Genomic DNA, 25,689 nt, shown 5'->3' with positions numbered 1-25,689 from the left:
TAATTTAACATTTGCTAAATCACTAAAAAATAAACCCCAGAGTTTCATATTGTATTTGGCTTTTTGTGGTTAACCGGTTATTGATTTTTCCAAACATACACAAACAAGGTGAAGGTGAGATTGTATCAGGTATCAGCTCTGAGTCCCTTCTCTTTTGCAGCGGTGACGGACAGGTTGACAGACGAGGTCAGACAGGCGTCATCCGTGGACTGTGTTGTTTGCAGATGATATTGTAATCTGTTGTGAAAGACGGGGACAGGTGGACAAAAAAAAAAACAACAACCCTGGAGAGAATAGGAATGAAGCTAAGTCGGAGAATGCCTGTGCGTGAATGACAGGTGAAGAGAATGGAGGTCTGCCTGGATGTCAACCAGAGGACAGCAGCAAAAGTGAAAAGGGACGGTAGAGAGACCTTCTACGACGTATGAATTGGAGGCAGAGCTGAAGATGCTGAGATCTACATCATCACCATATTATCCAGTTAAAGTAGACATATTGTACCCTATTTCTCTAAGTTAAGGTAGTTCCCTGGTGTCTTAATGACATGCTTTTGGTCAAAATACCTTAAGGATGAAGCCCCACAGCAGTTCAATCACTCTGCTAAAACAGCCCTGTTCAGAACGCTCGCTTTTGAGTGCCTGTCTCTTTAAATATGCAAATGAGACACAGGAAACTAAGTCAGCGCCAATGAGGCTAACGGGAGCTAACAGCAGTTAGCATTCGGAAAAAAGCAATCGTTTGCCGACTCTAGCCGGCACATTGCCGTCATATGTAAAATGTAAATCCTCTGAGGCTGGAAGTTTGTGTAGAACTCTGTGTTGCACTGTGCAGACAAGAATAGAACACTTTGCAGACCTCAGCTCTTCCGGATACTATTGTCCTCGCCAGCACTCTCGCGTTTTTTAGCGGCGCTCCGCGAGACAATTCCAGGAATGTCTCATTGTGACGTAGCAACCAGCGCGGAAGTCAACATTGTGTGTTTTATCTCCTATACCACAAAAACATGAGTCATCTTTTTTCAATCTTTGCCTACTCATAGGGCCTCCAGAGTCCCAAATATAAGCATTAAAATGATTAAAAAGTTGATTTTGCATAATACAGTACGTCTCCTTTCAAGCAAACGTCACTTCTCATCAGTCCTCACCTCCTCAAACATCAGCCACACCTTCCTGAATCTGTTGATTTTGCTCACCTGGTTCACTCAGCTGCTCCACATCTCCAATCAACCCAGTATAAAGACTCCTGCTTCACACTCACTCACTCACTCACTGCCAGATTGTTCTCTGCCACCTTGCAGGACTCCAACCGACTGGTTTCTGTTGTGGATTCTGCCTGTTCCTAACCTACCCGCCAAGTCTGAGCCTTGAGCGTTTCCTCAGCCTTGTGTGCAGAAGTAAACTCGAGCCTTGAATGTTGTGTCTGTGTGTTCACAGGTGCAATAAAAAGGACACTACAATACCAGGAAACTGGACCACATCGCACCGGTCCTCAGATCACTGCACTGGCTTCCCGTGTGTCAAAGGACAGTGGTCTACAAAGCACCGAATGGTCTTGGAAACCAAAACATAAAATCTTGAGACTAATTACTTGCATCACATACAGCCACACTTGTACCGTCGCTATCCGTCCGTGTCTGAAACAAACGCACTGGGCTTTCAAATGAATCCACCGCACCATGAGAAGGACAAAGGTTAGGGTCAGGATTAGTGTAATATCCACTGTTGGCTCACACTCTGATCTGACTATACGGCAAAGGATTACCAGGTGTGTGTGTGTGTGTGTGTGTGTGTAAGGTGACGCCGAGGGACGGTGACAGAGAGGCAGTGTGTATGAGGCTTTCCAAATGAGAACAGGCTGGATGGACAGGATTAGAAACGAGCATATTAGTAGTAGTCGATAGCTTTATTATCCCCGTGGGGCGGTTGGGTTTTGCACCACAATCGCAATCACAAGACACCAAATATGGGACCCAGTCAGCAGACATGGTCCATCAGACAACAAGAAGAACCTTCTTCCCATTTAGTGCTTTTATCGCTTGTGCAATCAATGGCAATCAATGGATTATTGGAAAGGGCGGGAAATAAAGTAAGAGAGTCAAGGTTTGAGATGGTTTTGGACGGTGATTATATCGGACAGAGGATGTTGGAGATGGCAGGCGAAAAAGAGGGAAGACCACAGAGAGAAGGTTCATGGATGAAGGAGAAGGAGGACACGAGGACAAGACGGAGAAGGAGAAGCCAAAACGAGAAAAAAGACAAGACACAAACAACCACACTACAACCGATTCAATTGCAAGGTGAAAAGAATCGGTCCGAGAACTGAACCTTGTGGAACTCCGTTTCTAACTCCATAATATCCATCCATCCATCCATCCATCCATTATCTACCACTTTATCCTCCACCGGAGGGTGCTGTACGATAGGCGGGGTACACCCTGTACAGTTCGCCAGTCCATCACAGAGCCACATATAGAGACAAACAACCATTCACTCACACTCTCACACCTACGGTCAATTTAGAGTGACCAATTCACCTAATCCCCATATCTCTTGTTTTTGGATTGGGTGGGAGGAAGCCGGAGAACCCGGAGAAAACCCACGGGAGAACATGCAAACTCCTTGCAGAAAGACCCTTGTTCCGAAGTTGTTCCAAACGGGGCTCGAAACCCAGGAACCCAGGTCTTCTTGCTGCAAAGGCGAGAGTGCTAACCACTACACCAACCGTGGGCCCTAATTCCACAATAACTCCTCATAATCAACATAAACAAACTGCACTCTCGCTAATTAGTAAGATTTAAACCAGTTCAACGCAGAACCTTCCACCTCTATAACCCAACGCTCCGGCTTCTGTAATAAGTAAAACGTGACGGCCAACACATGGTGTCGCAGATACGAGGCCATTGTTGGCGAGAAGGTCGTTGGCGACCGTCCTGTCGTGCTGCTTCTGTGCTACATAATCACATAATTGGTTCGCAGCAGCAATTTCAAGGGTTTCAGAAATAGCAACATAATTATGCCACTTAAAGATATATTATAAAAAGGTTCGTATAAGTATATAACGTATACCAGTGTATTCTGTGCGAAGTGATGGTCAAAATATCCATTTCTTCCCACTGGAAACACGATTTAGTTGATCAAAGTTATCTTTCCCACCAAACGTCCCCTTAGATAAGAACATTAATGAGAAACGAGCATGAAGGCATTTACTCTAAACTCAATGCATTGACCTTTTTCCTCACATCAACCTAATTCCACAGTGTGCGTCTGCGTTACCGTCGAACAATGAGGTCGGACGTGTCTCTTCTTAATTGGGCCTCTGGAGGTCGCCTCTGTTACGTTAGCAGCTGGAGAAGCTGCCACCTCTTATGCTAATTCTCTCGCAGGCTTTTTACTCAATAACAGGAAATGTTTATTCATCATTTATTGTCGCGGCCGTCGCTTATTGTCCTCCATTAGTCTCCGAGCTTTGGCCCCTGGGGGTGAGGCGTCGGCGAACGCGTCTCCGCTGTTGTTTGTTGTGACTCACCTTCCATTCTTTCTTTTAATTTCTATTCTAACAATTTAAGATTACAATTACACTTCGATTTGACATTTCAAACACCCACCGATGTTTTGAACCTACTCGTTGACAAACGTAGCGGTGAAATCTTTCCTCGCGTTGATTCACGATCACAATAAAACAATTCCCCCACCAGGCTGGTTACACAAGGAGAAACATCTATATTTGAAAGTGTAATCTTTTTTATAACCCCTTTACGCACCGGATAAATACGGGTCGTTTGACAGCGAGATGATACGAAGCAAAGGAAAACCAATTAAAACAGAACAAAACCACGTAGAGCGACAACAAGGCTGTTTTTTACTGTCATATCACACGTTGAATATATGTTGAAATTAACAAATAAAACACTTTTTGGAATTTGTTTATATTTAATTTGTATATAAAGTCTCATCTTTCCAGCTTAGAGTTTCTGATGCAAAGGTTGCCAGTGTGCTTTAGTCGCCAACATCAATACCATTCACAGGCATATTGATAAGATCAAGGATAAACACTGTGATTTTCTTTTTTTACTTGATAAAATCATTTATTGAAACAGAAGATTGGCATTGAGTTTAAGGGTGAATTCCAATTCCTTGCTTAACCCTCAATCTTAACCCTCAATCTCAAAAATGTGCGCTCCCTCTAGTGCAAGTGCTGATTCTCAGAAAAATTAAGTTGAGGGGCAAGTTTAAGGGCTGTATCGCCCTCAATATTGAGATTTTCCCGAGACCACCCTTGGGAGCAAGGGCTACCCAGAATGCACTGCGTGTTTTGACATAACAAAGATGGCGTCGAAAGCAGCGAAACGAGTACGATACAAATGAAGTATTTACTTTGTTAATAGAGATATAAAAATGATGAAAACCATTGTATTATCTTAGTTTAGGCCCATATTATGGATTACTGACGTCATTGTTGCGTAACATTTATTTTTATTTTACGATCTTTTGTCAATAGTCGGCCGGTGCGGACATGCGATGGTTTGCTATGGTTTACTTTTCAATAAGTCGTGGTGTGTGGTAACTGTCAGCTGAATATGTCCGTGGTTGTGGTATTTGTATGAGTATCATCTTATAACTAACTGACAACCTAATAACTTGCAATAAATAATCCTGACGTAAATGTGTTCTTCTTCTTCTTCTTTTTTGGAGTTGACAGACTGGACGCAGCTTTTCGCGTTATTCTGCCCCCTACAGTCTGAAGACGTATCTGCATTTAAGGGGTGTCCCATTTCTAAGTGACAAAATAACCCTCAACACTTTTGGTTTTGAGGGCCAGTTAAGATTAAGGGTTGAGCTTGAGGGTTAAGATAGGAATTGGAATTGGCCCCAAAACATCAGTTTTATAAGAGGTTCATGGTCAGGACAGTCGAGGGTAAAAATAACACGTGCATGTGTAAAATGTCCAAATCTGCAGGGATGCAGGATAGTACGAATCATTTGAAACATCTGCAGCCAGATTTCGGAGGAATATAAATGTGATCTTCATCCACTGAGACCGACTCTGACCAGCTTTTATTTATGTATTTTTCCTCCTGACTGCAGATTCCAAACAGATAAAGCAACAAAGTGTGAAAAAACCTTTCCCACCCCCCCCCCCCTCAATCCTGTGTGGACGCTTACAGCATTCATTTTAAAGTAGATAACTTCGGGCAAAGGTTTCCATAACTTTCTTTTGACGGATGCACAGTTGCTGCTGAACCAGAAAATGTCCCTGTGGATAGGAATAATGGTGGAGTGTTTGCATCTATTCGTCGATATTGACCTTAGACCCAATCCGTAACGAATAGAACCCGAGGTTTTCAATTCTATACTAGGTAAATAGTTTCCACCGCTGTGAACAGATAATCCACAGATTCTGTAGGAGCGTTAAATATCAGACAAGAAAGAAGGACGACCTTTTCCTGGTCACACCTGAGTGTGTTTGACTTCTGATCTTCTGTAAATCCACTCTTTTCTTGAGGAAATAATATGCGTTTTGGAAATAGATGAACTCCTGTCAGTGGACCAGATATCGTGTGTTCTGTCAAGTTTTTTTATCATGGGAATTGATCGATCGATCGACACGCCGCCAAACAGGACGCATGATTGAGTGCAGGATGGGCGTTAAGCTGGAAGATTTCCTCTCCTGTCAGTGCAACAACATACTGTAGTTTCTCACACCGTTGGATGGATGTGACCTTTGTGGTTACGCCCATCTTCCCAGTATGTCAGTGATTACATGTTGTTTTTTAGTCATTTATCACACGGTTAATTATTTAAACTCTTAAGCTTTTTTTAAAAGGGTAACGAAACCCCCGGCCTCCCTCGTCTGAGGCTAGCTCCACCCCAATGTCGGATTTTCAAAAATTGAATTGTCCCAGGGGGGCGTGGTCTCGTCGTGAAATACTGTGGTGGAAAGAGAGAAAGATGACGAAGTGACAGCTTTGACGTTTATACAACGGGGAGGAGACTGTGAGAACGAGCCTCGCAGAGATTGGCTAAGATGGTTTCGCAAAGCGTGGACAAGGAGAGCGAACGGCCAGATTTGAATGCAGTAGCTGGTGTTTGACCAGAGAGGGCAGTAGATACACCAATTTCAATTTGCACCTATTATGAGCAAACGAACCAGGTACAAAAAAACACTGGTTTACACCTGAAAAAAACACTGGTTAGGGTTTAGTTACACTTTAAATTGTTATCGTTTGTGCCTTGGGATTTCAATCTATTCCTTGAGTTTTGGTGGTCATAGAAGCTTCTTTACTCCGCCTGTATTCACACTGTATGGACACAAGTATATGGCCACACCTGTAATGCAGTATTGAACTGCAGGTGTTTCAATCAGGGCTGTGGACTCTAGGCATTTTTGGACAATGCGTTGCTTCCAACTTGGAGGCAACAGTTTGGTGGAAGAGCCTTTTCTCGTCCAACATGACAAAGCAACAAACGTTGAGTTGTGGAAGATCTTGACTGGACATCCACCCCCATCAAGCAGCATCGGGTCGAACTGGAACAGAGATTGTGAGCCGGACCTTCTCATCCAACATCTGGCCTCATAAATGCTCCACAGCATTGGTTCTTCAATCCTGGTCCTGGGGAAGTTTCCTTGCTCCAACACACCTGAATGAATGGACACAAATTCACCATCGAAAAACTTCAAAATCTTGAAGAATTAGGGCCAATTCCAATTCCTATCTTAACCCTCAAGCTCAACCCTTAATCTTAACTAACCCTCAAAACCAAGGGTTGAGGGTTATTTTGTCACTTAGAAATGGGACACCCCTTAAATGCAGATACGTCTTCAGACTGTAGGGGGCAGAATTTACTCCAAAAAAGAAGAAGAAGAAGAACACATTTACGTCAGGATTATTTATTACGATCCGTTTGTCAGTCAAGTTATTAGGTTGTCAGTTAGTTATAAGATGATACTCATACAAATACCACAACCACGGACATATTCAGCTGACAGTTACCACACACCACGGCTTATTGAAAAGTAAACCATAGCAAGCGATTGCTCGTCCGCACCGGCAGGCTATTGACAAAAGATCGTAAAATAAAAAATTAATGTTACGCAACAATGACGTCAGTAATCCATAATATGGGCCTAAACTAAGATAATACAATGGTTTTCATCATTTTTATATCTCTATTAACAAAGAAAATACTTCATTTGTAGCGTACTCGTTTCGCTGCTTTCGGCGCAATCTTTGTTATGTGAAAACACGCAATGCATTCTGGGTAGCCCTTGCTCCCAAGGGTGGTCTCGGAAAATCTCAATATTGAGGGCGATACAGCCCTTAAACTTGTGCCTCAACTTAATTTTTCTGAGAATCGGGACAGCACTTGCACTAGAGGGAGCGCACATTTTTGAGATTGAGGGTTAAGCGAGCAATTGGAATTCACCCTTAGAAGCTGACCAGGCGTCCCAATACTTTTGTCCGTATAGTGCAGAGCTCCCTCAGGCAGAAGACCAAGCAGAGGCAGAATAATAGCATCAACAAAAGTCTGGAAAAACAAAAGGATGCCTTCGGGCGTGGAACTTGGCTTCCAGGGTGAGGGCTGCATATTTTTGTGAGCCTCAGTTTGAAAAAAAAAAAAAGCCTGTCAGAAAGCATCAGAATATACCTTCTCGACACTAAAACATCTCCTAGAATACTCTCCTTGTCTCCAAATCTATCTGTTGTCCTTTACAGAAGCACCGCAGCGCAGCTGCTCTCTTAACGCCGGGCCTTGAAACGAACACAGTTTACATTATCGAGACAACACAGGGAGTGTTAATGAGGGCTCAAGTGAGCTAAAGGTCCTCTGCAAATACTTTACGCTCGCTCCCTCGATGGCTAAGGAAAATAATCCTTTTTCCGTTCGACGCTCCTTCGTTTTCAGGAAGAATCTCAGTGTTGCCAGGAGCTCGCATGTTCAAGCCACTTCTCCTGAAAGCGGTTTAATGCGATGTCTGTGCTCTTCTATCCTCACATGGCCCACAGCTTTGCAGGCGAGAGACGATCCTGTGACAGCAAATCATTGGCCGGACATGAATAATGATTCTGTTTCCAGGTTCACTTTGGGCAAACTGGAGAACAATTAGATCAATACTCCCTTCCCTTAACCCATTAGATAAACAGCCGTTTATTCGTCCGCCGACCTTTTGTTAGTTACGCCGGTGTCTCAAAAAAACATCAGAGCGTTTGTCGTTAAAATCCTAATGTTTATGGTTCTTAAAATTGCAATTTTCTTTTTCACACACATGTCTTTCCCTTTGCTAGTTGGTGCTAATCAGGAAGCAAGAATATATTGAATAGCCACCAGGGGGCGACTCTTCAAGTTGAATAAAAGGAAAATTAGTTTGTACTTTACATTTTCTATAGGAATATCTTCAGTTTCAGGTCTTCATCAATAGAACGGACAACAGTGTGATTGGAATCGCAGATATGACACCTCTGAACTCATCATGACACGAAAAAACACGGTTTAAAATCTCAAAAAAGTTCAGATTCATGACAACCACTTCAAGCGAGAGTGATTTATTCTTCATCCAAACTTTGAAATCCGCTCAGATTGAAACAGAGCGATAAAAACCTGATTAGAATCACATTCAAAATCTCATCCATATGTGGTCTGAATCGGGTTTTGGACAAATCGGATCTCGGATGTGTTTCTTTAGCTGTTCAGACTAGCAAAACAAATCAAGCTATATACAATCTGGATATGCTTAAACTCCAATTTGGGCTGCAGTCTGAACAAGAATCTTGGAGTAGCGAAATATGTGTTTTTGTTCATGATGCTAACCTGTTAGCGTTAGCATTATATAGTTGCCTCCGTTTGCCACGGCATCAAACGATTCGCTTCCTGTCTGCAGCGCAGCTGTGTTGCCTGGCAACACAAAATCTAGACACTGCGAAACACGGTGAGAGTTGCGTTGTCAGCATCGCCTGATAGCGGTTTCAGAGTTACGTAGTACAGCTTTAAAGCCTCGCCATAAAAACTTCTATTCGCCCACGTGCGCCCTCGTTTGCTCGCCGCCTCGGCCGTGATTACATGATTCATTCCACCTGTTTGTCCGTTCGTGTTCTCCAGCTGCTCCTCGTCAATGTCCAACATTTACAAAACTGGCTCATGATTCAACCCGTGTTTATGAATAAATCTAAAACCTAATGTGTCCAAACGCTAAAAAGGTTAATCATCGGCGCACCGTTCGTTCTTCTCTTTGCCCTGAGTGGCAAACCTCGTCTCTTCACGCTCGACCGCGCCGGTCATTTATCGTAAGCTGGACGTTTACAGCGCAGATCCAGTGTTAGCAGGCCGAGTAAGAGTAATAGCTAATTAAGTGTTTTGTGCTTTGCTGGCTCTGGAAATGGCTTCACCTCCCAGGGATAAACACGAGGACAAGAAAAACTAAGTGAATCTTTTCTGAGTTTAGGTTTTCTGTTGCTGTTAAAAACACTGAAGAGGTTTAAAAATCAGTGTAAAGAAATGTCATAGAATTTAATCTACTGTGTTAATGGACCCTTTTAAGCTGTAATTACACTTTTCTTTTTTTTACAAAGTTAAAGTTGCAGTTTATTTACTAAAATTATTTCCTGTTCTTTATCCATTTATTTCTTATAAGTTGCATCAGGGCAAATGGATCATTTCCTGAATTTAAAAAACTCATGATAATTATTCCTTCATGTTGAATTTCAAGTCATTCTGAGACACTTTTTGGTTTTTTTGAAGAAAGTCAGCTCACTGTCAAAGTGCATCAGGGCAGATGGATCATTTCATGATTTTTTAGAAATTCATGAAAATTATTCCTTAAGAGATTTGCAAATATTTTCCATCGATCCTTGTTCAGGGCGATGCCAACTATAATAATGGTAAATTTCAAGTCATTCCGAGATACTTTTTTTTTTTTTTGAAGAAAGTCAGCTCACTGTCTAAATGCATCAGGGCAAATGGATGATTGCCTGAATTTCAAAAATTCATAAAAATTATTCCTTAAGAGATTTGCAAATAATTTCAATGGATCCTTGTTCAGTGCGATGCCGACTATTATGATGTTGAATTTCAAGTCATTCCGAGATACTTTTTGTTTTTGAGACTAAAGTCAGCTCACTGTCAAAGTGCATCAGGGCAAATGGATGATTGCCTGAATTTTAAAAAATCATTAAAATTATTCCTTAAGAGGTTTGCAAATATTTTCAACAGATCCTTGTTCAGGGCGATGCCAACTATTATGATGTTGAATTTCAAGTCATTCCGAGATACTTTTTGTTTTTTTGAAGAAAGTCAGCTCACTGTCAAAGTGCATCAGGGCAAATGGATTATTTCAAGATTTTCAGAAATTCATGAAAATTATTCCTTAAGAGATTTGCAAATATTTTCAACACATCCTTGTTCAGGGCGATGTCAACTATAATAATGGTAAATTTCAAGTTATTCCGAGATATTTTTTTTTTTTGAAGAAAGTCAAAAATTCATAAAAATTATTCCTTAAGAGATTTGCAAATATTTTCAACGGATCCTTGTTCAGGGCGATGCCAACTATTATGATGTTGAATTTCAAGTCATTCCGAGATACTTTTTGTTTTTTTGAAGAAAGACAGCTCACTGTCAAAGTGCATCAGGGCAAATGGATTATTTCAAGATTTTCAGAAATTCATGAAAATTATTCCTTAAGAGATTTGCAAATATTTTCAACACATCCTTGTTCAGGGCGATGTCGACTATAATGATGTTGAATTTCAAGTCAGTCCGAGGTACTTTTTGTTTTTTTGAAGAAAGTCAGTTTACTGTCAAAGTGCATCAGGGCAAATGGATTATTTCAAGATTTTCAGAAATTCATGAAAATTATTTCTTAAGAGGTTTGCAAATATTTTCAATGGATCCTTGTTCAGGGCGATGCCGACTATTATGATGTTGAATTTCAAGTCATTCTGAGATACTTTTTGTTTTTTTGAAGAAAGTCAGCTTACTGTCAAAGTGCATCAGGGCAAATGGATGATTGCCTGCATTTCAAAAATTCATAAAAAATTATTCCTTAAGAGATTTGCAAATATTTTCAACAGATCCTTGTTCAGGGCGATGCCGACTATTATGATGTTAAATTTCAAGTCATCCCGAGATACTTTTTGTTTTTGAGACTAAAGTCAGCTCACTGTCAAAGTGCATCAGGGCAAATGGATGATTGCCTGAATTTTCAAAATTCATTAAAATTATTCCTTAAGAGGTTTGCAAATATTTTCAACAGATCCTTGTTCAGGGCGATGCCAACTTTTATGATGTTGAATTTCAAGTCATTCCGAGATACTTTTTGTTTTTTTGAAGAAAGTCAGCTCACTGTCAAAGTGCATCAGGGCAAATGGATTATTTCAAGATTTTCAGAAATTCATGAAAATTATTCCTTAAGAGATTTGCAAATATTTTCAACACATCCTTGTTCAGGGCGATGCCAACTATAATAATGGTAAATTTCAAGTTATTCCGAGATACTTTTTTTTTTTTTTGAAGAAAGTCAGCTCACTGTCAAAGTGCATCAGGGCAAATGGATTATTTCAAGATTTTCAGAAATTCATGAAAATTATTCCTTAAGAGATTTGCAAATATTTTCAACACATCCTTGTTCAGGGCGATGTCAACTATAATAATGGTAAATTTCAAGTTATTCCGAGATATTTTTTTTTTTTTGAAGAAAGTCAGCTCACTGTCTAAATGCATCAGGGCAAATGGATGATTGCCTGCATTTCAAAAATTCATAAAAATTATTCCTTAAGAGATTTGCAAATATTTTCAACGGATCCTTGTTCAGGGCGATGCCAACTATTATGATGTTGAATTTCAAGTCATTCCGAGATACTTTTTGTTTTTTGAAGAAAGTCAGCTCACTGTCTAAATGCATCAGGGCAAATGGATGATTGCCTGCATTTCAAAAATTCATAAAAATTATTCCTTAAGAGATTTGCAAATATTTTCAACGGATCCTTGTTCAGGGCGATGCCAACTATTATGATGTTGAATTTCAAGTCATTCCGAGATACTTTTTGTTTTTTTGAAGAAAGACAGCTCACTGTCAAAGTGCATCAGGGCAAATGGATTATTTCAAGATTTTCAGAAATTCATGAAAATTATTCCTTAAGAGATTTGCAAATATTTTCAACACATCCTTGTTCAGGGCGATGTCGACTATAATGATGTTGAATTTCAAGTCAGTCCGAGGTACTTTTTGTTTTTTTGAAGAAAGTCAGCTTACTGTCAAAGTGCATCAGGGCAAATGGATTATTTCAAGATTTTCAGAAATTCATGAAAATTATTTCTTAAGAGGTTTGCAAATATTTTCAATGGATCCTTGTTCAGGGCGATGCCGACTATTATGATGTTGAATTTCAAGTCATTCTGAGATACTTTTTGTTTTTTTTGAAGAAAGTCAGCTTACTGTCTAAATGCATCAGTGCAAATGGATGATTGCCTGCATTTCAAAAATTCATAAAAATTATTCCTTAAGAGATTTGCAAATATTTTCAACAGATCCTTGTTCAGGGCGATGCCGATTATTATGATGTTGAATTTCAAGTCATTCTGAGATACTTTTTGTTTTTTTGAAGAAAGTCAGCTTACTGTCAAAGTGCATCAGGGCAAATGGATGATTGCCTGCATTTCAAAAATTCATAAAAAATTATTCCTTAAGAGATTTGCAAATATTTTCAACAGATCCTTGTTCAGGGCGATGCCGACTATTATGATGTTAAATTTCAAGTCATCCCGAGATACTTTTTGTTTTTGAGACTAAAGTCAGCTCACTGTCAAAGTGCATCAGGGCAAATGGATGATTGCCTGAATTTTCAAAATTCATTAAAATTATTCCTTAAGAGGTTTGCAAATATTTTCAACAGATCCTTGTTCAGGGCGATGCCAACTTTTATGATGTTGAATTTCAAGTCATTCCGAGATACTTTTTGTTTTTTTGAAGAAAGTCAGCTCACTGTCAAAGTGCATCAGGGCAAATGGATTATTTCAAGATTTTCAGAAATTCATGAAAATTATTCCTTAAGAGATTTGCAAATATTTTCAACACATCCTTGTTCAGGGCGATGTCGACTATAATGATGTTGAATTTCAAGTCAGTCCGAGGTACTTTTTGTTTTTTTGAAGAAAGTCAGCTTACTGTCAAAGTGCATCAGGGCAAATGGATTATTTCAAGATTTTCAGAAATTCATGAAAATTATTTCTTAAGAGGTTTGCAAATATTTTCAACAGATCCTTGTTCAGGGCGATGCCGACTATAATAATGGTAAATTTCAAGTTATTCCGAGATACTTTTTTTTTTTTTTGAAGAAAGTCAGCTCACTGTCAAAGTGCATCAGGGCAAATGGATCATTTCATGATTTTTTAGAAATTCATGAAAATTATTCCTTTGCTATGGAATAAGAGATGCGCTATGTGTGAATATAGCATTACTGGAAAAAATAAAAAAAATAAAAGGTGTATGTATTCAGATCTTTAAGTGTTTCCATTTTCCTGACAGAAGAGCAAAAATAATGACCTCTCTCTCGTCAAAAGCGTTTTAGTCACTTTGGCAAATTTGTGACAAACGAAGCCGCTCGCTCACTCCAGAGTAAAACGGTGATTTTCAGTTTGACATTTGCGAGGACGAAAAATAACGGGTGATAACACTTTTGTTTCAAAAGCCGCCGCTGCACGAGGTCACGGCGAGGAAACCTGTCATTCATTCATTCAGGAACAAATATGATGAAGAGCATTTTACTCTTCTTTTCATGAGAACACATTTCACATTAATTAATTATTTTTTTTATCAAATCCACTGCAAACATTAAAAGTCAAAGATGAATACACCACTTAGCAGACTTATTGGAGTGTATTTGCAGCCTTTGGATATAATTATAGTATATTTTGTATAACGGTGCATTCCAGTTTTAGATTAAAGAGGGAGAATTTCCAAGTTCCAAGTCAGAAATTTCAACTGGAACGTGCCCTCAAGTCGGAGTAACGTTGTAAAAACCGGACATAGGCTTCCAAGATGGCCGCCACTCGCGCTAATCGCAAAAAACTCTACTTTTACAGTTCAGTACACTTCTGTCTGATTTTGTTTCACTGTAAAGTCACTTGTATGTAATTTAATTGAATTGAAATGAATTTCATTTCATTTGACTTATGTACAATACGGCACATGATGGAGAGACACAAACAAACCTTTAAGGCTGTTTAGTAATACTACACACATTAAAAGAGACACAGAAAATAAGTAAACAAACATGTCAGTAACCCAAATTATATATATATATATATATATATATATATATATATATATATATATATATATATATGTACAAGAGGCCATAAAAAGAGTAAACAAAAGGCAATGTCGTAAAACAGATCCCATGGAGTATGAGGGAGATATAACATTACAATACCAATATGATTATGAATTATTATTTTTGTTTATTTGACCATCAGGGGGTCAGAATTAGCCAGTTTTTCTCTCAGTTTTTTACAGTTTACAGCATTTGTAAATACAGAAAATACAGTCGAATATAATAGACTTTATTAACTGTGGGACACGAGGCATGTGACTTTAACTGTGAAAGTAAGAAGGTAAAATATAACAATACATGTGTCTTTTTTTCTTCATTTAAATAAACCCACAAAATATGTGCAATACCATAAAATAAAATAAAATAAGCCAGGACAGTTGGGTGCAGAGGAGGAGGAGGAGTTTCACTGTGTGTGTGTTCAGTCATTATTTCCTATAGTTTTTTTCTGAGGCAGCAGGATCTGGATAATTCTTCCAGGGGAAGGCGGAGGGCAGAGAGCGGAGGGCGGAGGGCAGCTGAGTTTTGTTTGATATTTCTTGGTGGAGTGGAGTTAATAACGCCGCCGCTCAGCTGTGGAGTCTGTTGTGCACCACAAAGCCACTGTGGTACAGAGGTGTGACAGCAGCAGCAGCAGCAGCAGCAGCAGCAGCAGCAGCAGCTTCTTCTTCTCCACATTGTTCTTTTGTGAGAAAACACAGGAAGTGCATCCACCACTGAATGCTGAATGTGAACATGCTTATGATGCACAGCCAGGAAATGAAATGACCTCATGACCTTTTAATATGCAAAACATACCACATTTAACATTTATTTAAACACGTTATAGCTTCACACGGCCGTTCACCCACGTCAGAACCACGTCTTCACCGACCCCTCGACTTCTAAATCTTCTCCTTAAGATCCTACTCACTGATGTCAGCCTCGGGGGCTACGCGCGCTAACGACGAGCTAACTCCTCCAACCTAGTTATTCAAGTTCAGCTGTGCGATCTCCAGCCGCCGGGATTGGTTGCTCCCAGCTGTACCCGGGTCTGGTAATCAACGCTGATTACAGAAGTGACCTGAAGAAGCGACCTGACCAATCAGCAAGAGGCAAAGGAGGATATAAAAGCCGGCAGGCATGGTTATATAACGCAGGAGGCTACTTGACCTGTGAGCGTTGTGATTGTGGGATGTTGTAAACTCAGTGTAAATTCAATTTCACAGACAAGGGACGTTGGCCACTTGTTGCACCTGCACTTTAGGTCCATTAAATTTGCTGTTTCTTTTGATATTTGTATTCACTATATAATCGAGAAGTGAGGCTTAGTAGTACCATATATTTTGTAGGTATTTTAAGTAGTATATAGTTTGTTTCTGGGGAATCTTTTAGGTTCTAATTTCATTGCTTTGACGGCAACAGTTGGCCTTTTCTGTTGTCGAGCAGCGCTACAAGAGCAGCGCTACAAATAACTAGCATACTTGTGTTGCTGCGTATGTGTGTCTCTGTTTTTAAAGTTTAGCGTTACTTTAGAGACGCCGTTAACGACGTGCCCTGCGCTAAAAACAAAACATGCAAACAAAACTGTAAAATACAACACGGGGTGGAATAAAATAGGAAAAGGAGTTGAGTCAAGAGGTTAAAAACCTTTGTTTTAACTTTAAAATAAACTTAACATGCAGATAAAACGCAAATCAGGGTGGAATAAAAGGGTAGCTAGTTGAAGGGTAGAGCAAAAAGCTAAGTTTTAAGTTGTCTTTTTGAACTTTGTAACTCGGCATTTTGTGCCTTTTTCTCAACAGAGCTCCCCCTACTGGTTTCGGAGTTCCACCATAAATACTCACTGTTGTGAAAAGTCATTTTTTTTCTCCATCTTTTTCCAGTTTGAGCCCTTTGTAGCTTTCTTGCTTCGTCCGACAACGTTTTTGTTGTGGTTAACAGGGCTTGTGTTTTTTTTTTCAATGTGCTGCGTTGACCTCGACTTGTTTTGCATATGAAGACGAGTACATGACACTCTATTCTCTATGGTGGTTACTGTGTATCACAGGGTGTTGATGTTTCACAGCATGTGGACATTAGCCCAGTAAACAGTCTCATTAGTCTGACCTACTTTTCTCCAAAAGTGTAATTAATTGACCGTTAACCGTCGACAGTGAGAAGCCTGGCTTTGCTGTGACTCACTGCCACAAGCTCCAGTTGATAGATGGCGCCCTCATGTGTTGAAATAGTAAAACACACATGCATGCAGCCACTCTGTGTGGTTAACTGGGCTGGTAATGAGTAATATTAACTTACATATTTAACTATTTATAGGATTATTGCAACTTTTTCTGCATTTAAATTCACTTCACTACGCATTCCCTAAACTTAATTATGTATAATTCTACAAAAATATGGCTTCTCTGTCCATTGACATGTGGAGCTTTTATTTTCAGTTGTGCGTTTCCCTGTAAAGTTGTAAGTTTAAGGCCCAGGTTATGTAGCTTTAACTGAATACCAATAATGACATTAATAATAAGTAATTATACCAATGGATTAATGTTTGCAGCCATTAAACAATAGCTTAAAATCACTGACGTGAGACAGACCGCACATTTATTATGCTTTCAATTCACAATTTGTACATTTTTACAAGTACGTTTATTGGATTAGGAAAATGCATCAGCACTGTAATACAACTAGTGGAGTATGAACGGCTAAATTATTAATTTCACTTACTTTATGTGCTGTAGGTAAATTAAATTGTATTTGCTTTTGGTAGAATCTCTTAAGGAATCCTGTTTCCTGAGTGTATGTGGGTGTTAACACAGAAAAATGACACCAACTGTCAGTGAACGTCGACGCTCGAGTCTTTAAAAGGTTATGAAAATGGCAAAAATGTTAACGGATTCCAAAACGGAAGCGTTTCATTGCATCAGAGAGGAAACGTTTGCTCAGTGATGTGAGAAACTGAAGTCACACAGGCTGCGACACGGCTTCAGTGTATAACGTTACAAGTATAAGTCTATTTTGTCACGCTCTGCTTCAGGACGGTCATTTTTTTCCGCCCTTTAAATGTCCTCACATCACAGTTCTTTCAAACACTGAAGTGCTCGTGTGACTCAGACGACGCAGGAACTCGCATGTGCTCGTGTGATAATGTCACACTAACACACACACGCGTTTGACAAGAGAGTGAAAACGAGGAGGAAACCAAAGGAAAACCACACGAGCAGAATACAATCAACCTGAAACCAAACAAAAAACACATAAATGTGACACTTTTTTTTTTTTTTTTTTTTTTAAACTCACTTTCCTCTTTGTGACTTTTCGGTTGTTTTATTTAAAGATGCAACAGCTGCAACACATTTTTTTTTTTTTTGTGTTAAATATATCAAATAATTGTTTATATTCACATTATTCCATTATATATGTTCCACTTTTGCATTTTTATGGAAAGAAAAACCTTGTGAAAACTTTATTATTATTACTTTACCATGTTAAAAACTAAAGTAATTAACATAGTAAAAAACCATGGGGGGCAATGGTACTCTTTATTACCTTGTTGCTATAAAAGAACCTATAATACTTTTAATTTAAGACGTTACTTGTTAAAAAAACATACATTGTCAATACTGTACACTGTTACCACAATAGAACATGTTAGTTACATATAAAGACAGATCTGCTGCTGCTGCTGCTGTGTGTGTGTGTGTGTGTGTGTGTGTGTGTGTTAGTCATTATCAGTTATTTGCCGCCTTTCGACACCGCCTGCACGGCTCTGATCCACTCCTTTCTCTCGTCGGCGGTCGCAGCCTGGAGGAAGTAGTGAACCTCGTCTGACGTGATGATCTCAAAGAGGTTGCCGTCGATGTCGTATTTTTTGGCTGGAAGCGAGGGAAGAAAAGATGAAAAGGCGGGGGAGGGGGGAATTAATAAGGTGTGAGTGCGTCAAAGAAGACGTTCTGAATCTACGTGACCTCAAGACTCCTTTAATGTCATGATGTTCTTCCACATAATAAGAAAAATGTAATTCTGTGTACTGCACTTGAAGTAACACCATCATCGCCAACGTTAAAATACTTATTCTTTATGATATAATTTGCTCTCTCCTCATCCTTCATAGACGATTGATGAAAACAATAAGTACAACCAGAGGAAACTCACGTACCACCGGTGGTACACGCATCCCAGTTTGAGAACCACGGCTTTTACACCCTGGAACCATTTGCTTCCCAAAGAAAGGGTTTTTTAAGGGTTGTTGGTAACACTAATGGTTCCAGTAAGAACCATTTTGATCCAGAGAACCCTTTAAAACCCCTTTACTGAATAAAGGGTTTTAAACGGGTTCTTGGTGAAACCCTCCAAAAGGGTTCCAGGTGGAACCTTTGTAGAAAGAACCTAAAAAGCCTCAGTACTGTGCTCAAAAATGTCTTGACCAAAGGAGAAGAAGGTCAAGGGTCTGCAGAGAAGATATCCTTTATCTGTTTTCTGGAGATGCTACACTCTTAGAAATAAGGGTTCCAAAAGTGTTCTTCTTCGAGGGCTGAGGTCCTACCTGGAACCATTTGCTTCTGTAGGTTCTTGGTAACACTAATGGTTCCAGTAAGAACCATTTCGATCTAGAGAACCCTTTAAAACCCCGTTCTTGAATAAAGGGTTTTAAAATGGTTCTTGGTGAAACCCTCCAAAAGGGTTCCAGGTGGAACCTTCATAAAAAGGTTCTACCTGGAGCCAAAAAGGGTTCTCCTATGAGGACAACCTGAAGAACCTTATATGGTTCTACTTAGCACTTTTATTCCTAAGAGTGTTGCGATGCTGTCACTCACCGTCAGGCACGTACTCCACGGCCGTGACCACAGATCCACGTAGATGGATGGAGCCCAGAGGGTCGTCACCCTGAAGCAAAGGAAAGTTAGTAAAATGAATAGATTTTTTTCCCCCACATTTAAACAAAAGTGGGATCAGTTTTTCCGTGAGCCGACGGCGTCTTTACCTTCGTCGGGTCGTAGTAATGTAAATAAGCGGGGTCGTCTCTCAGTATGAACTTGCGCACCTTCCAGTTCTTTCTCCTGTGGCCCTGTGTTTAAAAGAACGCAAACGGACAACTTTAAATCCTTTAACCTCGCTCCCTGCACCAAATTCCTTAAAGAAAATCAATGATTCTACATCACAGCTCACAGTGGTCGAGACTCGGGTGAATCACCAAAGTGTTATAAACCTACCAAATGGGGCAGAAAATGACCAGAAGCGCTGATGTCTACAACACTAAAAGCGTTCATTTTCTCCATGGGCTTTGGTGCAAGAGAGTAAAGAGTAAAAAAACGACCAACCTGCTTGAGTAAGCAGCCTTGTTTGATGATGTTTCCTCTGAATTCCTCCTTCAGCAGCACGTCCTCATCACTGGAGTTGCCTTCACAGAAGAACCCGCTGTCGGCCTGTCAAAAAACAACGACAGCCCACGCATCGTGAGAACAGGACACAGTTATGTACGAAATATAACACTACTGAGCCCGATCTGAACCTTACAAAGTAGTAAAGGCCACTCGTCTGATCTAAGAAGTTTGTCTGGTCTCCGCTCTCCACTCCGTCTTTGGCCAGGTCACCTGCGGGCTGCAGGAAACCCTCGTTCAGGAGGCCCGTGGCTAACATCAGGGCCTCGGGTCTGTTTCTCGCCTTCTCCTTTGAAATAAGCCAGTCGACCACCGTGGCACCTGAGACAGAAGGAAAACGACGTGAGATTGTAAAGGAAGCGAAGGGGGAAAGATGATTAAAGCGGACCTAGACCGGAAGTTCCAATTAACGCTGTTTTTTTAAGTGTTTATCTGCACCGTTACCTTGTATAAGAAGCCCTGAAGGTTCTAAACAAACAGTTCACCCATTGCTGAGAACGCTGTGTTTTATTGTAATCTCGGGCTCAGCGAGATCTCTGAAAAAAACCCGGTCCGGTTACGTAAACACCGGTTCTCCCTGGAACAGTAGATCCTCCTGCTCCGGGCACTAGTCCGGGCACATCCGGTTTCGTACATTAAACCGCAATGTTTTGATAATGAGTAGCAGTGCATCCACCGTTCCACAGGGGGGGTATTGGCCAATCACAAGACAGTTGGGAAGCCGGGGTGAGAGTTGAGTCTCCAATATTGCGGCTGGGAAACAGCGTCAGAAAAGAGGATTTCTATCGGCTCGTTTACAGCAACTAAGAGGTTTTTGACCATAAAAACAAGTTAATGTATGTAATTGGACCTCCATAACTAACATATATGTGCAACAGGACCACTCTATGTGAGCTTTAAATGAAAAAGGAGAGGGTTTGTACCAGTGAAGCAATGGTTGAAGATTCGATTGTCCTGCTCCAGTTTCAGCTCCTTCACTCCATCGTCCTGGTCTTTCATCAGTGCGTACAGTTCACTGTGGAAACACAACATAAACACATTCACGTGTCTTCTGAAATGAATAGGCATTATTGTATGAAGTACCTGAAAGGGATACTTGAGTAAAAGTACAAGTATCTTACCATAAATTGGCTTTGGTAGAAGTTCAAGTCACTTTTTATTGATAGTATGACTTACTGCATATGAAAAGTACTTTTTTTCTGCCCACCTGAGGTTGATTGTCGCGGCGAGGCGAATGGAGCGCCTCGTCGACTTCCTGGCGAAGCGTTTCCCGCCCTGCAGACAGGCGATGACTCTCTTGATGTCCTTGACCCAACTCTCTCTCTCCTCCACGTGGGACGCTTGGAAGAAGTGATCCTGCTTCTTGTCGGTGGTGAGCTTGAAAACCAACTGCGAGGAACATTATTATTATTATTATTATTATTACGGTTGCTGTGTTTGCTCGTGCAAAAACATCAAATCGTCAACGTTTCAACTGTCCGAACTGTTCGCTCGACAGACTTCAAACTCGGTGGGTGACTCGCTGATGGCACGAGTGTGTGCAGAAGCAACTTTGACATCGTTTGGACAAGAAATGTGGTGAATAAATGGCGAGGGTTGCCGTGGCCACACCATTTTGAATCCGCCAAACCTTTCAACAACATTTCGCCTTTGATGTTTCTAGTACAAACTGGTGCATTTTTCTATGTTGGTACGACACATGTGCTAGCAGGAGTTCCCTCATTTATGTAGGGTGCGAATCGCCAAAATGGACACCAAATTTCAAAATGGATGGCTTTCTACTGAGTTAAGCCCATGGTTACGTTCAACTTTTTTGTTCGCCTTGGTCTGTAACATCTTCCTACCAAGTTTCGGGTCATTCGGTGAAACTCAAGTTTGCTTATGTTTTCACCTTATGTTGTGCTTATAGAGCCCATGAGCAACGCATGGGTTCGGGACCTATGCCAATGTTGCATTTTCGCCAGTCCTGACCTCCATGCCAAGTTTCTGGAGTTTTTATGCACATTAACCCCCTCAAAAATGAAAGGATAACAATAGGTTCCTCGCACAAATTTGTTCCTCGGGCCTTAATATCAGAATTTCAAGAGCCTGGAGTGAAAAAGATGAACAAAATACAACATTTGTGCTTCAGGGAAGGTTGTAGCATCAGTCATATCCGATCATACATAAGGTGTGTTAAGATCCCCTCTCACCGTTCTTTTGCCAAAGTCCTGGCAGGGACTGACGAGCGTCGCCCCCTTCAGGGGGATCATGCCTTTCGGAGAGCGGTCTGTTTTCTTTTTGAAGAACTCGATGCCGTCCTCCGACAGCACCGCCCACACGGCCTTCCACGAGTTCAGCAGCGTGCCCTAAAAACATCAGCGACACGGTTGAATGCTCTGTATTACTAACACACCAATGTACAGGCTGTCATCACAACAGCCTTCAAGAGAGAGATTAAGTGCCTTGCCCAAGGACGTATTGGCATGTAGCCTAGCATAGCTGGAATAGAATCCACAACCTTTAACTTGTTATCTCTGGTTCTTCAGCAGTAGTGAATAAGCCACACAGGAACAGTTGGTTAGCTTTGTGGAGCAATGGGAATGTGGTGCCTTGCTCAGGGGCAAATGCCCCTCAGATTTCAACCAGCAACCCCTCTGTTACAAGCCTAATTCCTTTCCTCTTGGCCCTGGGCTGTCCGTGACCACAGGAGTAGTGTTTTATGATGCAACAAATCCTTTTTAGTTGTAGTTATTTCTTTGAAGTTTAACGTTAACGTGCAAATATAAGCAACTGCTAACAGAACATTTGATTATTTACTTTGAGCAGTGACCTTAAAATGTGACACTTCGTTAAAGCTCACATAGAGTGGTCCTGTTGCACATATATGTTAGTTATGGAGGTCTACTTACATACATTAACTTGTTTTTATGGTCGAAAACCTCCTAGTTGCTGTAAACGAGCCGATAGAAATCCTCTTTTCTGAGGCTGTTTCCTAGCCGCAAGATTAGAGACTCAACTCTCTCACCCAGGAGACAGAGTCTTGTGATTGGCCAGTACCCGGAAGTACACCCGCTCTCAGAAGCGCAGCTCCCCCCTCTGGAACGGTGGATGCACTGCTACTCATTATCAAAACATTGTTTTAACAGTGTTTAAAAATAGCTTCTTCACGACTCCCCGCCGCAGTCCCTTTTATGACTTTGACCCGGAGTCAGAAGACACTGTCGCTCGTGAAACACCTCCACAACAGACGTTATTCTTCTTCTGCGGTTCAATGTACGCAACCGGATGTACCCGGACTAGTGCCCGGACTAGTGCCCGGAGCAGGAGGATCTGCTGTTCTGGAGAAGAGGTGTTTACATAACCGGACCAGGTTTTTTCAGAGATCTCGCTGAGCCCGAGATTACAATAAAACACAGTGTTCTCAGCAGTGGCTGAACTGTTTGTTTAGAACCTTCAGGGCTTCTTAAACAAGGTAATGACGCAGATACACACTAAAAAAAACATAATTGGCACTTCCGGTCTAGGTCCGCTTTAAATGGAACAAACTGGGTTTTAAGAGACTGATTCTGTCTCTTTTTTTTGAGGTTTGACAAGTTTGTCTTTATGGTGACAACGTGTGTTTATGGTCCAATGAGGTGAAGACAGAAATGAAGAAACGAACACACGAGTTGAGCCATCTGTGCGTTCACTGGTTCGCTGCTCAACAGCAGCCGTGAAATAAGTCAAAGAAACGAGAGAAAACAACAATCTCCTGTAGGGAAACATTTGTTAAAACGTAATTTAATACAAAATGAGTTGTCTTTAAAACTTTCAAACACTTTTTCAAGGTTACAAATCTGTCTTAATGTATCGACAGTCGTTTCTTGACAGTCGTTTCTTAACGTCTGAAATCTGCATTGAAACTGCGATAAATGGTGAATTTTTGTCATGAAATGGTGCTTGGCCCTAATAATATATATATATATATATATATATATGGGTTATGTTAAAAATAAGTCCATAAGTACAAAGTGCATACATACAGTATTCATGAGTATGATTGACATGTGCGCTGTGTTTACAGGAAGCCGAAAAAAAGAAACTCACACGTGGTTTTTTGTGATAAAAAAAACTGATATGATAACTTTTTTTTTCACTGAGACTGAAGCAGAAGCAGGAACTTGAGTTTTTTTTTTTTTTTTTTATTCAGCCGTGGAACAGAAGTGAGTAAAACTGCCACGATGGTTCAGTGGAGAACAATATTACGCTTCATTTCAGCCTGTTTGATCAGGACACTGTTATATAATAATAATAATAATAGGTGAGGTTAGGTGTCCTTGCTCAATAGACTATCAGAGCCAGGAATTGAACCCCCACACCCTTCCAAGTGAAAGACAACTCGCCCTCCCACTGAGCCATCATGTCTCAATACTGAGCTCACTTTTTTAATACTTAATGATATACTTTTGAAGTATTATTATAATAAAAAAAAGTGATTTCAACTTCTGTCAAAGTCATTTTATGGTTAAGATGTGTGTACTTTTACTCAAGTACTCACCTTTAAGGTACTTTGCAATGTAGACTGTAGTACTTTCAAAGGTACGCATGAACGAAAGTTTAAATAATCCAATACAAAGTAATATAATATAAAACAGAAGAGAGTTTATCATGTTTACACACACACACACACACACACACACACACACACACACACACACATATATATATGTATATATATATACATATATATATATATTTCTCTCTATATTTAAACACACACCTTCTTTGCTCCTCCATGTCATTCCATTGTAACATTTATGGAGCGACACCCATCATGTAAATAATTATGAAAATGATCAGCGGTTTGTGTTTGACTGAGGGGGTTTCTGTGTGTGTGTGTGTGTGTGTGTGTGTGTGTGTGTGTGTGTGTGTGTGTGTGTGTGTGTGTGTACGAATAAAATCGTGAAAAAGAAAAGAAAACATTGACAGTAAACAATAGCAGCAGTTTATTTCATTTCTGTCTTATGTTTGTTTTGCTCCAGATGCATCAGTTAATATTAAAGCTCCCGTCTCTTCACGTTTGTTTATATTTTTATTACCATACAACACAACAGGATGATTGATGGAGCAGGCTGCTCTAAAGGCTGCTCTAAAACCAAACTCCCACACACGATTTATCCGACGCTCTCTCACTTTGTGAATTTGTGAAATTAAAATTAAAGTCTGAGCCGGAACAGAAACAGAAACACAAACGTATTTGTGTTGATATTGTTTTCTTACCTTTTTCACCAAGTATCCCTCTCTGATCTCTTGTGGCTCCATGATTCTGCAGACTTTTCTCTCTGTGTGTGTGTGTGAGTGTGTCTGTGTGTGTCAAAACTATACAAACACACACACACTCGAACAGGAAGTGCTGCTGCCTGTTGCCTCAGTGTGGTGGCAGTGACTGGTCAACCTGCTGCTTCCTCTTCTCTGGGTTTTTTATTATAGCTCTTTGCAGCTTCAGTTGACGTCAAACATTAAAAAAAAATAAAAAAAATAATAATAAGTCATGCAAGTTCCAGAATACACAACAACAACCAACGTTGACCAAACATAAAACATAAAATCAATTAAAAAAACACATGCACAGAGAGTAAAATAGAAGCATAATAAAACAGTAAAAACTGTCCAGAAGAAGTGTCCAGGTTGACGTGAAGGCCAATGAGAAGGAGGCGGAGCTTGACCTACTTTCTCTGGAGTGCAATGAGGCTCATCTGTGGTCACAGTCCACACACCTGACTCCTATCTACTCCTCACACTCCCTATAAAAGCCAGCTCACACGTCACTGCAGTGTGGTGGGACTGAATCTATGTTCCCTGGGTCCTATGTACTCCGGGTCCTATGTTCCCCGCTTTGTATGTGACCGAGGAACATAGGACCCTTTCTCTAAAAAAGGGTCCTATGTTCCCCGCTTTCACCGAAAAGGACCCGGAGAACATAGGACCCTACCCCTTACCCTAACCCTAACCCTATGTACTCCGGGTCCTATGTACTCCAGGTCCTATGTT

The 25,689-nt window shown here is 40.5% G+C and overlaps 1 protein-coding gene across 1 annotated transcript; it reads right to left on the bottom strand.

The window, feature by feature from the left end:
* Nucleotides 1-18,031: 18,031 nt before the first annotated feature.
* On the bottom strand, nt 18,032-24,960 carry plek (pleckstrin; the record flags this gene model as incomplete). Its single annotated transcript, XM_083897851.1, has 9 exons — nt 18,032-18,171; nt 19,114-19,183; nt 19,281-19,364; nt 19,618-19,722; nt 19,814-19,998; nt 20,601-20,692; nt 20,885-21,066; nt 21,870-22,025; nt 24,919-24,960. The coding sequence occupies 9 exons, from the start codon at nt 24,958-24,960 to the stop codon at nt 18,032-18,034; spliced, it is 1,056 nt and encodes a 351-aa protein (XP_083753977.1).
* Nucleotides 24,961-25,689: the final 729 nt, after the last annotated feature.

This window comes from Microchirus variegatus, assembly GCF_963457635.1.
Source record: "Microchirus variegatus genome assembly, chromosome: 11".
NCBI lineage: Eukaryota > Metazoa > Chordata > Actinopteri > Pleuronectiformes > Soleidae > Microchirus > Microchirus variegatus.
This window is presented reverse-complemented; position numbering and strand designations above follow the sequence as displayed.